Source organism: Watersipora subatra, chromosome 3, assembly GCF_963576615.1.
Source record: "Watersipora subatra chromosome 3, tzWatSuba1.1, whole genome shotgun sequence".
Taxonomy (NCBI): Eukaryota; Metazoa; Bryozoa; class Gymnolaemata; order Cheilostomatida; family Watersiporidae; genus Watersipora; species Watersipora subatra.
Window position 1 is genome coordinate 63,280,115 of NC_088710.1, and position 14,650 is coordinate 63,294,764.

The 14,650-nt window shown below is 38.5% G+C and overlaps 1 protein-coding gene across 1 annotated transcript; it reads right to left on the reverse strand.

Annotated features, from left to right (window-relative positions):
* Positions 1-1,231: 1,231 nt before the first annotated feature.
* Positions 1,232-12,138, reverse strand: LOC137391917 (DNA replication licensing factor mcm4-like). The gene is made up of 16 exons (XM_068078474.1): positions 12,104-12,138; positions 11,067-11,250; positions 10,801-10,979; positions 10,447-10,644; positions 9,301-9,535; positions 8,235-8,477; positions 7,912-8,143; positions 7,255-7,446; positions 6,425-6,601; positions 6,161-6,254; positions 4,442-4,596; positions 3,647-3,764; positions 3,023-3,264; positions 2,728-2,935; positions 1,784-2,033; positions 1,232-1,612 (listed from the first exon to the last, which is right to left on the reverse strand). Exons 2-15 carry the CDS (start codon positions 11,233-11,235, stop codon positions 1,935-1,937), a joined length of 2,541 nt encoding a protein of 846 aa, XP_067934575.1. The 5' UTR covers positions 11,236-11,250; positions 12,104-12,138; the 3' UTR covers positions 1,232-1,612; positions 1,784-1,934.
* Between the last annotated feature and the right edge of the window lie 2,512 nt (positions 12,139-14,650).

Genomic DNA, 14,650 nt, shown 5'->3' on the forward strand with positions numbered 1-14,650 from the left:
GCTATTTTTAGACTTGCTCGTGCTAGGGCTGTTGTAAAAAGTTTGAATTATGTTTGTGTATCATATTTATGGGGAAACCTGCCACCATGTTGATAGCTATCTTCTGTTACTAATTTCTTAGCAGGGAAATCTGTGCCAAAAAAACAGTTGAAATCCTAATTTTTATACATTACAGGTGAAAACTATTAAAGCGTTTCGAACAGAACTTGTTCGACAGTGGAACCATCGTAGAAGCCCTAGGATTCAAGAAACAAGTATGAGACCTACATGTATATGGTAGTCCTGAGAGAGTAGATCTTCGTTATCATTACACATTCTACAGTGAATGGTAACATCTATATATATACTGAACCAACTTACCTCTCTATTTCTCTTTTGTGATACCAGTATATAAACAACTTTAAATACGGTAGATGAAATAAGATGTTACACAGTGGATTGAATGTTCGTGTGAATTCCTTCATTTCAGATCATTGAAATGGACAACCTGTGAATCTTATTGAACTGTATCTCCAAATAGTGTTAGGCATCGATGTAAGTAGCGATCAAGTATGGATTTAATATAATTGTCAAATCAGACTGAAATCAATAGTATTCCATTGATGTCGAGAGATTGAGAACCACTGAAATTTGCAAAAGCTCTTCCATTCAACTTCAAAGAATGATCTGAACAAGTGTACTAGGGTTTAGCTAACAAACGCTTGGTTTATCTTACCAAAACCAGTGGTTTGTGGCCACTGTCAATTGTTGAGCCTAGACAACATTAGTCATGAATCTGTCGCCATAGAGTATTCTGAATTGCTGTCAGAGAAAGCAATGCACCCTTCTGGCCAAACGCCAATGACTTTTTATGGGATTCAATCCCAACATACGGTTCACAGGTCTGACACTATACTAGAGCTGCATTGTTATCTTGTTAAACAGGTGTATGGAATAATTAATATCTATATGATCAATCACATAAGCTAGTGAGAATCATCTAATCTTCTAATTTGTATTCTACAAACTAATAATCGAAATGCCCTTCAACGTTGGCAACGATGCCACGAGAGAATTGTGATTATCCATTACATAGTGAACGGTTTGCAATTCATAAAACGTGAAGTTGTTGATGTTGTGCTGCTTATTGACAGGTGTTAGCTGATGGTGTATCAAGGACACGCAAAATGCACCAAGGAATATCAAATAGTATGGCTAACATATCAAGGCCCACAACCGTGACACCTAAACTTATTACAGGCACAACTTTACTCCGGCAGGAAACAACTTCACCCAGGAACTCTGCATCGCGCTGTGCACCTTTTTCCTACTTACTGTGTGTGATGATAGCCTTAACAGGTTTATGCCTAGCAACGCGTCATCTGACTTAGAAAATGGTCATGAGCAACAAAGCAAAGGACATTAGTTTGTTGCAAATATGTATGGTATAAAAAAATTATAATATGACTTAAAAATGTGTAGAAAGGTTAATCATCATCATATGGCTGCAGCAGACACAACCGTAGGTAAATAAACTACCGATATATAAAGATGTGGCCATGTCCAAATATCTACTTATCATTTACTGGCTTAAAACAGCATGCCATCTATCAACAATACTGTAACACATCAACTGTACACAATGTTGTTACACATCAACAACGCCGCCACATGCCAACAACGCTGCCACATGTCAACAACGCTGCCACATGTCAACAACGCTGCCACATGTCAACAACGCTGCCACATGTCAACAACGCTGCCACATGTCAACAACGCTGCCACATGTCAACAACGCTGCCACATGTCAACAACGTTGTTACACGTCAACAACGCCGCCACATGTCAACAACGCTGCCACATGCTTGTTGATAGTGCTGTAATATATCAACCGTCAACAATGACGTCATGCATCAGTTACCAACAACTCTGTCATAAGTTAGCCGCTGAATGGGTTAAACTGTGAGCATTCTCACAATCTTATTGGTTACAATGCACACTTCATTCTCAACCAGATCCTTTAAGCCTTCCTCGAACATCTCCTTGGTTATCATCTGAGAAAAAAAATTAGAATCAATTTATGTTTGAATGTCTGTAAATTATATTTATTTTTGTGTTTAATGCCAACAAGCATCAGCGTTGTAGAGCTTAAAGACAACTTAAAAATAAGTTGAGGTTCATGGAAAACATGAAAATTCCAAGCTCTTCATTGACTGAAGGATTTGAACGTGCATATTGTAGAGCTGAAGAGATGAATGATTGCGTGTGACCCATAGACTTATCTACACACATATTGAAGGATGACAGCTGTTGATACTCGGCACAAAATCACGTAGAAAGTAGATTACACCTGATATCGTGAATTAGAAACCAGTTAGACAGTCAGTAGCGGCGTACAACTCGCTAATCAGTGAGTCGCATTTATAAGATTTTCTACACACTAATATTGATAACAAATCCTAACCATATCATGAAATAGATAATGATAATACCAATCCAACTATGAAACTTTTGAGTTTTTAATTTTTACTCCAAAATAGGAGTTGTCTACTCTGAGTTTTATAGCAAACTAGTGACTACTATTACTACACGCTTGAACAAACATGATATAAAAACACAGTATCACACGCTACATAAGATCTTAATGCTTGGGTATTCATTCATAGAGAGCTAGGCCAGTGTTAAAATCTGTAGAGAACGGGAACAGATGAGAGGGAGAGCATGTTGAATAGTTAAACTGGGACTCACAATATCTGACTGCGCCTTGAGGTCATCATACAAGGTCGTTGTGTTGTAAGTGGGCTGCCGTCGCTTGACCATCATCTTGTGCAGAGCCTGGGCTACTTCTGCTTTGCGTTTACGAGCGGCACCGCTGATGCCAGTCGTTAGAATTGAGATGTCAATCTTTCCAGTGCTAGGATCAACAGCTGCTTGCTTCAAAGCTTCCATCTGCAGTCTGTGTACACAATCAGGCATATTCAGATCAAGCCACGTACAGAGTCAGTGTAACTGATAATAGAATTCCGAGCTCAAGAAGGCTTACCTGCGAGCCTCCTGCACATCAGCAACGTCAACCTTATGAGAAAATCGCATTTTAGCATGAGCTTCAGCGAGTCGAATAAGGGACTCTAGCTGACGAGGGTACGCGCTTACTTGTCCCCGTCCACTCCCCATTTTCCTCATCTTAACATATTCCTCGACGAGGGCTTGCGAAGCTTTGTCTGTTATCTTCGGGTGAAACTCTCGTTTGGCATATGCCAAGTAGTCTCTCAATGTCGCAGCGTCCTACACATACATAGAGTTGATATGTGAACTGCCAAAGATCATGACCTTTTCTCTAAACCGTTGCAACAACAAACCTACCTCAAAAACTATGAAGACTTTACAATTCATAATATAAACTTATTTAACGAAATGTGCAGATTATTAATGACTACGGGGAATGACAATTCTATACCTTGTAAAGTAAACTAGTTCAACCCTTTGAATCGAACTCTTAGAATAAATCCTAATCGACCCCATTGAACAGACTGGGCAGAGAACATGCTATGAGAGTTGCTCCATCTTAGTTCCATATTTATGAGATTAAGGCCTTATGAACCATACACTGGCGCAAGTAGATGCTTAGCGTTATATGTAAGAAAGATAAAACCATAACTCTACATACCAACTCTTCAATCTGAGCGTCTCTTGCACTTTTGTAGTAAAGAGAGACCAAATGGTTGGCCAGTCGACGGTCATATGTTTCATCTTGAGGGTCCAACATCAAAAATATGAGGTCAAACCTATAATGAAGCGTGTCAGAGTCAAACAATTTTGAAGCAAAACACACCAGACACAGACAATTGATTAAAATATAGACATGACATGTACATATCATTTTATGACTAGGCAATGTATAGATTCAAGAAACAGGTTATTGAGAATTGGAGTTTATGAGACAAGCAACTAAAAATGCATTTACGCGATTTATTGGAGTTACATCAACAGCGACAAAGTCTGTTAGGTGTAAAATGAAAACTGGTTTTAAAAACAGCTTTGCCTCAGTCATTGACACAAGATCGACGAAATACGGTTTGGTTGTTTTTGACGTCCGTCATTGACGAAGTACAACACGGAATCGACCAATTATATCTCGCAATGTTAATAGAGCGGAAAACAGAAGGAAATGGAATGGATATCAAAGTTGTATTTCATTGACTAAAAAAAAGGTGACCCGCTTTGTATAGTCAGAGTTTTGGATTGGTGGAATTTTAAGTCTTTGCATAAATGTATTTTAAATCGTAAACAAACTAGAAACTGTTTCAACTCCAACTCTCTCAGCTGAAACACAACTCCGACATGTCATTCTGGTGTAAATGCGTCTTTAGCTTAAAGCAAAGATTGTAGCCAGATACCAGTTATCATAATCGACAGATAACTAAAAGGGACATTTGTCATGAAGAAAATCGGAGAAGCGAACCTGGATAGGAGAGTGTGGGGGAGCTGTACATTGTCTATAATCGTCTTATTCTTATTCCACTGCGAGTCGACAGGGTTGGCGGCAGCGAGTATCGATGCCCGTGCATTTAATTGACAAATGATGCCTGCCTTTGCGATAGAAAGCGTCTGCTGCTCCTGTGAATGTGAGAAGAATGAGCAAGGAGTTATAGAACATAAATAGCACTGCCTAAACTATGTACGAATATAGGAAGGTGCAAGTTGAACAGTAAAAAACCTCATAGACTAAACTGCCTCCCCATTTAGTTACAGAATTGCATATTTTCTGATCAGTGCAAATATTGTTTTACACAATTAACTATTGTTCACATGGTGATCCTGTGCAGAGTCCTTTAATACAAACTGTAAAGAATCTCCAAATAATTTGACTTCTCAACACTTCGAATGCCAGATGGTAAGGTGCAATAACAAATGAACCAAAGCCTTAATCAGTGGTAACTACTGAGCTGGTTCAACTGAACGAACCAGTGATGGTAGGTCAACTTCTGACCCGATTCGGCAAGTGTGCAAAAATAAACCGTGTTAACATTAGAACGTTGATTTTACGAATTGTAGGTCCGTACAAACCAGTGATGAATATTGATAAATATCTCAAAAGTCCAGTTTAGAACATACACTATGTACTATGTTAGCAAGCCATTCTAATAATATTCCATCAAATAAAAATGAATGTCTCTTTTATATCAAGGTTTTTCTACATGAGGTCGGGGTTGAACTTAATAAAATGGCGGACCTTTATCAAATGAGTTTCATTACGCCTGAGTCGATGTTTTCTACCTTATAAAATAGTATTATCGGGTTAGATACTCTTTTGACGTGTTTTAATAATGCAATTATTCCAAGAGAGCACAGAAGCGGCTCCAATGTTCTTTGCTAAACTTTGCAACAGAATTTTGTTGAACCAACTTTGTGTTTTTATCAACCTATAATATAAAGTTAATTTTTTATTTCCAAATTTGGCCATAGCAGACAATATCAATTTACACGTGTGCCTAAACAAGTGATAACTTGTTCACAAGAACTTTTAATTCTATTTTCGGTAATTATTAATGTTATGAATTGTTGTGCTAAATACTCGCTGAGATGATACAAGTTTTTAACCAGGTTATTGTTGTGTTATTTAGCATTCACAATTTTAAATAAATTTTTTAGGATTCATAAATACGCAAGGAAGGTAGCATATAATCTTTTAATAATTTGAAACACAATTTGTTTAAATTCAATAGAACAAATGGATGCTTCCCAAAGCCGGAAGAAACAAATTTCCATTAGCAGTGTGTCCAAAAGTGTGACCAGCACAGCAGGATAGTTATTAAGTAACCCATTTGTTATTAAGTAGTATATCTTTGTTTGTCAATATATTTGATGGAAATCTTGTTAAGTAAACACAGGCAACAGTTAGTACCAGCAAAAGATTCAACTACTCTGACCAATCAGAAACAACTACTCTGACCAATCAGAAACAAGTTGTGAACTTGTACACATCTGCTAACATTTGTAAACTACCTAAAATGAAATATTTTTCTACATGCATTAATAGAGTATGCTAACGCTGAGGTGATGATGCGGAAAACAAGATACAAAGGTCGGATGACAAAAAATAGGAATTAAAGGTGAAGGCCATTATCCAAAGGAACCAGAGCCAAAGATGAGAAGGTAGGTATGCCAAGCTCCAACTTACCATGACTTCATGGAGAACTGATCGTGTGCTGTCATTCATTTTATCAAACTCGTCAATGCAGCAAACGCCGTTGTCGCTGAGCACTAGAGCCCCCCTACAAATACCAATGTTTATGTTCTATATCACAAGACATAGTACACATGGTATAACACCAAGAAAGCTGATCGGTTACTAGTCTCCAGACTGGGACAGATGATGACACTCATAGAATGGTCAGATTATCTATGATTAGAAACAGACTTGAAACAAGGTAAGACAACTCACGTCTGCAACACAAGCTGTCGAGTGTCAGGATCTTTAGTCACGTAAGCAGTGAGTCCGACAGCACTGGAACCCTTTCCAGACGTGTATTGCCCTCTTGGCACTATGTTGTGCACATACTGAAGCAATTGAGATTTGCTTGTGCCTGGATCTCCACATAACAGCAGATTGAGCTCTGCTCTAAAATCACATTTGTCATCATATCACAAGACTAGCGAAATGCCCGGCATTGCCCAGGGATTAAAAATCAGCTTATAAACAATGAGAGGTAATGTAGTTGCCTGCCACTTTCCTGGCACATTGCCAATGGCTAACTTGAGTAAGCTTACTGAAAAGAGCTGTGAGAGTGGTAGTATATTTGCAACTACATAGCAACATATATCGTCCAATGAATCCATCAATCTGGCGTAGCTTAATTGGTAAAGTTAAGCCTGGCGAATATGGTTGCTTTGAAAACATCACGAATAGCTCATTTTCTGTTCGTTTGAAATAATGTCAAATCTATGCTGACTTTACTCCTTAGCTACACACACACAATAGATCTGCGAGTTTTAAAAATCTGCAAAGCATTGAGGCTGAGAAAGACGAGTTACCAAGTGGTCAGGGATCACTATATACGTACATGTGTCACTTCTCACTTAACTAGCTCATTCTCTAATGAGCCAAAACAGGACGAGACAACGAAGCCTTAAAACCTCAACTCTGTTGGGCTAAAATAATCTCCAGCAAGCCGGTAATGTATCAGGCGACACCTTGGACGGGCAAGCTCACTCCCGCTACATAAGTATGCTCAATGTGCACTAACATAAAATGCAACTTGAACAGAAACGGACCTGAAATTGCCCCTGCCAGCATATGCGAAGTCTTTCTTGGTGCCTCCAAAGAGCTGCAGCAGAATTCCTTTTTTAATATCTTCATGCTCATATATGCTCGGGGCGAGAGCAGCAGCCAAAAGCTCATAGACATCTCGTCTCTTTGACAGGGCCTTAAGCTCTGCGATTCTCTCCTCGGACATTTTGGATACGCTATAATAAAAGAACAAACAGTTGTCTCAATGAATGATGACGAGGGAATCATGCAGTTGTCAAGTTGAGCAGAAATTGTTAAAAATGGAAACATAATCTCCATATTAAAAGTTGAAATATTGACATTGAAAGATATTGACAAGAAATTTATGAAAAGAAGTGGCAGATACATAACACAGCACAATAAGGACAACACACACGTGTTTTGTGGAACAAACAAGCGAGCATAAGCATACTAAACATCAAAAATCTGTGAATCACCAACAAGTTTTCTAGTTCAATCACAACTACTAACTGTGGTGATGCATAGCCCTTAGGGTAGCACAACTACTAACTGTGGAGATGCATAGCCCTTAGGGTAGCACAACTACCAACTGTGGTGATGCATAGCCCTTAGGGTAGCACAACTACTAACTGTGGTGATGCATAGCCCTTGGGGTAAAAACTAAAACCAGCCCCACTTACAATTCATCCTCATTGCCTCTCAACCTCTTAGCATCGAGCTTGCGAAAGTGTATAACATCGATGTGCGTACGGTAAACAGATTTTACATTGCGCTGTTTCGGGTTTACTCTCATCGGGGTAGCTCTGTAAATGCCCGTAACAGTCACTCTATCACCGGGCTGCACCGTGTCTACGAGGTCATTATGAGCGTACAGGATGACATTGTGTGGAGTCTGGCCAGCGGGCATGTCATCTAAAGGAGACACAAAAGATGTAGATGAATCCGTCTCAAGAAATATGGTACAATGAAAACTCGTCTTTAACAGGAAAAAGGTCAGCCGAACCTGGAGACTCCTGTAACTTGATGTGCTGTTTGTCGCTGAACATGGATCTGTTGTGAATGAGGGTGAAGGAATGATTGGTGTTGCACTTATGACAAAGGGTTGGCTCTGTGATGCGCCCTCGATCTATCTCCACTGTTTTTTCATCATTGCACACATGACATCGGAAGAATGCAATCCTCATCTCAGGGATGACATCAGAGTTTCTGATGACCATTCCACTGACGGTGATCAGCTGGTCAATGTCTACAAAAGTGTCCAAAAGCTGATTGGCTGACTTCAAATAAACAAAATGGATGAACACTGATTTCTTCCAGAACAAAAAAGCGCATCGATATGATTATAACTGAGTTTCCATACTTCGAATGGGTTCGGAGTTGCTTCCACTCGGAATCATAGAAATGGTAAAATTCAATCGCATTTAACTTCTCTATGCTAAAGTTGTGCAAAAGCATTGTTGTGCGAGTACTATTGAATGTCATAAAAACGCTCACTGCTGATGGATCCGAACCGATAATACTTCGCTAGACTTCCCCAAAGGAGGTAAAAGAATTTCAGTACACTTCAGCACCGACCTCTTCTTAGAATAACTCTTCAAACCTCAAAAAAGTTCCTTGCTAAAAGCGACTGTAGTTCATGAGACCTCTTGAAGTAATAACTGTATACTAAATAGTGAACTCTGTTGATATCTTGCAATAAAGATCACAGCAACAAGGAACACAAAAATAAAATAGTCATAAGGCATACTGGTTTAGTGCAACTAGTTGGCTAGGCATCAATTAAAAAGTGACTGCGACCCGAAAGCGAATCTACTTTAACAAGTTCCGCTTTGAGGAATACATCGCGAATCTTGGAAAGATCTATATAGTGCAGCTCCGAATTGTTGAAACGGTACTGTACAAATTTGTCGGCAGTAGGCAACTCCAAACCCATTTGAAGAAGGAAACGATGTACAACTGAAACAATAATTTTGTGAGAAAACTGCCACACAACATCACATCATTTCTAAGAGCAAACAACTACTGAAAAAGCAACCTGTCTACCCAAGCATTAGCACTTTTTTCATTACCTTCTGGGTTAAGAGATCTCATATTTTTAGTCTTGTCTGCATTGTAAGGTCTCACTTCAATGCATTTCTCTATCTGGGCACCAGGGTAGACCTGGAGTAGGAGCTCATTAGCTGCGATATCAAATGTGGGGATAACTTCCTGAGGGTATGCAACAAGCTGACGATACAGCTCGGCATCAAATCGCAGCAAATGTTCAGCATTTATATTTAAGAATGGCTCTCCAGTAAGGTTTATCTACAACGTAACATGGTCCCAGTGATGAACTGCGCAAAAGTATCCTCATAATTGATGAAAAGTTATGCAATGCAGTCTAACAAAAAAATAATAGATAAATATTTTCAACATGATCTTAATCTCCTTTTAGAAATACCATAAGATATTTATTTCCATGATGCACAAAGATCTATTCTTGAAAATATATTCAATTCGTTTTAGAAGATAAATTACTATAATAAAACAAAGATGCAAAGGTTCTTGTTCCTAATCTGCTTTGAATGAGTTTTGAGCCATTCAAACCTTCATCAGTTAATGTCAGCAAGGTTTCACTTTAGATGATCTGTAGCTACTACTACTTGTAGCGACTACTACCTGTAACTACTACTACTTGTAGCTACTACTACTTGCAGCTACTACTACTTGTAGCTACTACCACTTGTAGCTACTACTACTTGTAACGACTACTACTTGTAGCTACTACTACTTGTAGCGACTACTACTTGTAGCTACTACTACTTGTAGCGACTACTACTTGTAGCTACTACCACTTGTAGCTACTACTACTTGTAGCTACTACTACTTGTAACTACTGCTACTTGTACCTACTACTACTTGTAGCGACTACTACTTGTAGCGACTACTACTTGTAGCTACTACTACTTGTAGCGACTACTACTTGTAGCTACTACCACTTGTAGCTACTACTACTTGTAGCTACTACCACTTGTAGCTACTACCACTTGTAGCTAAGATCACTAAGATTACTTATTTACACGGCAGCAGCTATTCCTAGGCAGTATCAATACAGTGTTCTAGAATACCTGTTCTATACATCCAGTTATTAGATGCAGCTCAATGGATACTGTATAATGATTGTTTGATATACAACTATTACCAGGCAAAGTGCTAATAATACATGTTAGAGAGACCTCTTCAAGTCTAGCCATATAAAAGGGAAGTTGTGTCCCTATATCCATCAGGGTCTCATCTTCATCGACCTCTTCATTGACAAAACGCTGCAGAAACTTTGTGAACTTCCTCTTGCAGTGGTCGACTATCACATCTGTACCCCAGATGACCATCTGTTGACCGGTAAAGTCCGTGCTGATACCATCACTCGTAGGGTCCTGTGGTGACACAATGAGACAGGCTGCAAAGTCCTAAATAACTAAAAGCTAGTTTGAAGTTAAAGACTTGCTAGATACTGACATAACTGCAGATACAAAACTTTGTTTGGAAAAAAAATTTGATTTTTAGTTTATGGGTTAGGAAAAAAGACGTACTTCACCAGCTTCACTGGGCGGAGCCAAGTTGACTTGTCTAACATTGGGAGTGTTACCGATATCTGGCCTGCTTCTCAAGGGGGTCCCACGGGCATAACTTGACCCCGGAGTTCCGTACTTCGACATTGGGGATGTGTCCATTCCGTATGCAAGTGGTGAACTGGCATTCTCATCAGTAACTGACAATATTATAACCATGGTTTATGGTAAGATAACTCTTACACATTTATCATTTTCATAAAAATCTTTATCAAGACATTTCTAACCTGGTCCCTGTCGTCCTGGGCTAGACATTAGTGATGTATTCATAACATCTCGCTGAATAGTGCTGGGAGTTGATGGCATCTGCGCGAGACTAGGAGATGTGACATCATTGGCGGCAGCACCTCTTCGCCTACTTGAACGTCGACTAGTACTACTTGCCGGGGAGGACATGATTGTTAGGCAAGTCTACAAACCAAGTTGATTTTAAATGATGAAAGTTCTGATATATATATTGATGAAAGTATCGTCATTAAACAAAACAATAATGCGTGCAACTGACGCGTTCATAAAATTTAACAGCTATAATAGTTTTATTGAACTATTTAGATAAAATACTCTTTTCTTTTTCCGAAATTTCTACATCTGAAACACTGTAGACTGACTTGTGAGTCCTAACTAACATTCAAATGCTGCTGTCTCGTTATAGAGCAACCACACGGATGCCAGCCACTGATGCAGCCACTATCAATTTCTGCGAGGTCAATTGATTCGTAGCTCTGGCTTTTAATACAGGGACGAAACTAAATATAATATTTTATTCAGTATTTCACCCGTTCATCAACATTAGATGATGAATTTGTCGAGTATCTTTCCAAAATGCAAGGTGATACAATAATATTTATCATAAATGTATATGCATGTAAGTACATATCAGAAACTATTGTTTAAAATAATATTTCTCATTTTAACAGGCTATGAAAATGTTTCAACTTATGAGTTATGAGTTCAACTTATGAGTTCAACATTATATATATACTGTACACCTGTTCCCAGGTATACATGTATACATTTTTGTTAGAAAAGCAACACTCTTTTTACTCTATCACCAAAAACAACCACACCCAATTAAACATTAAATTTAAAGTGCTATAACATCACCTTTCAATAATTGCATTTTACAATCGCATTTTTGTAATATATGGGCATAAATCGATATGTAAAATAAAAAGCAGTAATTTCAATGAATATATAATATTTAGATAGTTTGCTATTTTTGTATAACTTATAGCCTTGAAAAGAAGCAATACGGATTACTTACATCATCAAAATCTGATGGTAAGAACAACGGCAATAGCTGTTGGCAAATGCGAAAGTCAGTAGCGCGCAACGATTTCCCGCGGCTTGAATCACGTGTTAGATCAACGATTTTACAGGCGGTTATTTTATTCGGGCGGTTAGGTTAGGCAAACGTTCAACCGTGTAACTTGTGCATAAATTTAGGCAATATTTTTATACTAAGCTATTCCTTATAAGCAAGTCGGGGCGGTGTTTAAAAATTTACAACGACGGTATGTCCATTGCTATGTTATGGCCTAGTTCAACTTTGGGAGTTGTGCCGTGACAAAATAATACTACTCCAACATTTTTACTACATCATGTAACAAACGCATTTGTCATTGTTAGAATATGTACACGTGGGCACACGTATGATTGTACAGGTATATCGTTATGCAAGAGTTAACTGCTCATATCAAATTAGTTAAATGGCTATGCACTTTTAATCATATCAACTAACAATATATGTAGCCTATTTACATCACGCTTTATTAGCGCCACCTTGCCCAATATTCACATACAGCAAGCACAATCTAAAAAGAGATGAAAGTTTGATCGAGGCTGTCCTAGCGGTGAGTTGAGGGAGCTTGTGGGCTGTGATCATACCTGCCAACTCTCACGCATTGGGCGTGAGACTCACGCAATCACCCCAAAGAAAAAATGAAAATGCGTGAGAAATGCGTGAGATTTTTGCCCCAATTTCCACAATTTTATATACGATATACTATCATTGATACATCAATTGCCCCAAAACCAAGTCTCACGCATTGCCCCACTCTTGGGTTGGCAGGTCTGGCTGTGATCAACATAAGCAGGCAAAGGCCTCAAACTAAAACAAATTCAACTGATAACTTCTTATGTTTCCGTACAAAACAGACTTTTAGGATAAGTTTTAACTCATGAGCGGGCTGTGCCACAAGGATATATGAAATATTAGCAATGTCTTCTACCCTTTTAGCCCTTTAAGATTTATAGTACTTGCCAAGAAGAAATTAGGTATTACTTCGTAAGTTTTCAAACTCTACACAAAAGAACCTGGAGACTAATTGACCTTGTATGATTGGGCAGGCTGTTACCAGTGGTGGTAAGGGCAGATACATTCAATTACATTTTTCAGTTCATGACTCCAACTGCTGCTGTAGCCATTACTTATAATCTAGCTAGCCTTCTACTTCTGGTAAGAAAAAGATATTTGGTTCTTTTTTGCTCATCTGCAAGACAGCTTTCACTACCCACCTCGTCACCAACTCTGGCAGCATGCCAGATGCTGTTTACGATAACTCTTATCTATTAGGGTTGACTCTAGCAAACAAACATAAACTAGTAGAAGACGAAACTTATGTGCAAAATGTCTAGGATGAGTTGCTACATGGCCAGAAGCTTCTTGTATGTTGTTTATAAACAGATAGAGGAGTTTTTTGAACATGAACTTCAAAAAGTGCGACAGTGCACACATAAACCCTCTAGACAGAGGAGTGTTATGATTAGTCCACTAAACGCAGTTTTTGCTAGAGCAATAATCAGAGAGAACGCGATCACATCAACACCAACTAAACCGACCCCTATTTCAGCTACAATGATCTTTTCACACAAAAATATCACTTCTTAAACTTCTAAAATAGTTGCTTAGTAAAGATGTGAACAGGCTAGAATACAGATATTGTTACATGAACAAAAGATATGATAACTGAGCACTGATAGGCTGGAATTGGTAAGAACTGAGCACTGATAGGCTAGAATTGGTAAGAACTGAGCACTGATAGGCTAGAATTGGTAAGAACTGAGCACTGATAGGCCAGAATCGGTAAGAACTGAGCATTGATAGGCTGGAATCGGTAAAAACTGAGCGCTGCTAGGCTGGAATCAGTAAGAACTGAGCACTGGTAGGCTGGAATCAGTAAGAACTGAGCACTGATGAGTTTGAATCCGCCAACATGTCTTGTAACTTTTATGTACATAGTATATTATACAATATTTTATGTATAATATATATAACATATGTATGATCACATTTTCTAAGGTAAAGTGCTAGATATAGAAAAAGATTAACAGCAACACAGTTGCTAGGCTGCTAGAGAGATGCATGAAAGCGATGTATCTACTGTATATCCCTGCATCCCCACAGTGTGGTACAGCCCATGTAGTGGCAGCGCATGAAGGCAATACTGCTTGACATCAAGTTTTGTCTTATCATAAATCCGACCAGATGATAGCTCACCAATCAACTTCTAGCAGAACCTAATCTGTTAAAACAATTACGTTACTTTTTATAGCTAAATACATATAGGTGCTTAAAATGGATGACATTGTTTGATAAAGCATTGTGTTCATTGTTTGAGTATTTCAAGATTATTGAGCTTTTTGGACTCAGAAGTAGATCTATGAAACATTTCTCAATAAACAGCAGAATTTAGAGGTAGACCCATGAAATATACCACAATAAACAGCAGAATATAGAGGTAGATCTATGAAATATACCACAATAAACAGCAGAATATAGAGGTAGATCTATGAATATACTACAATAAAC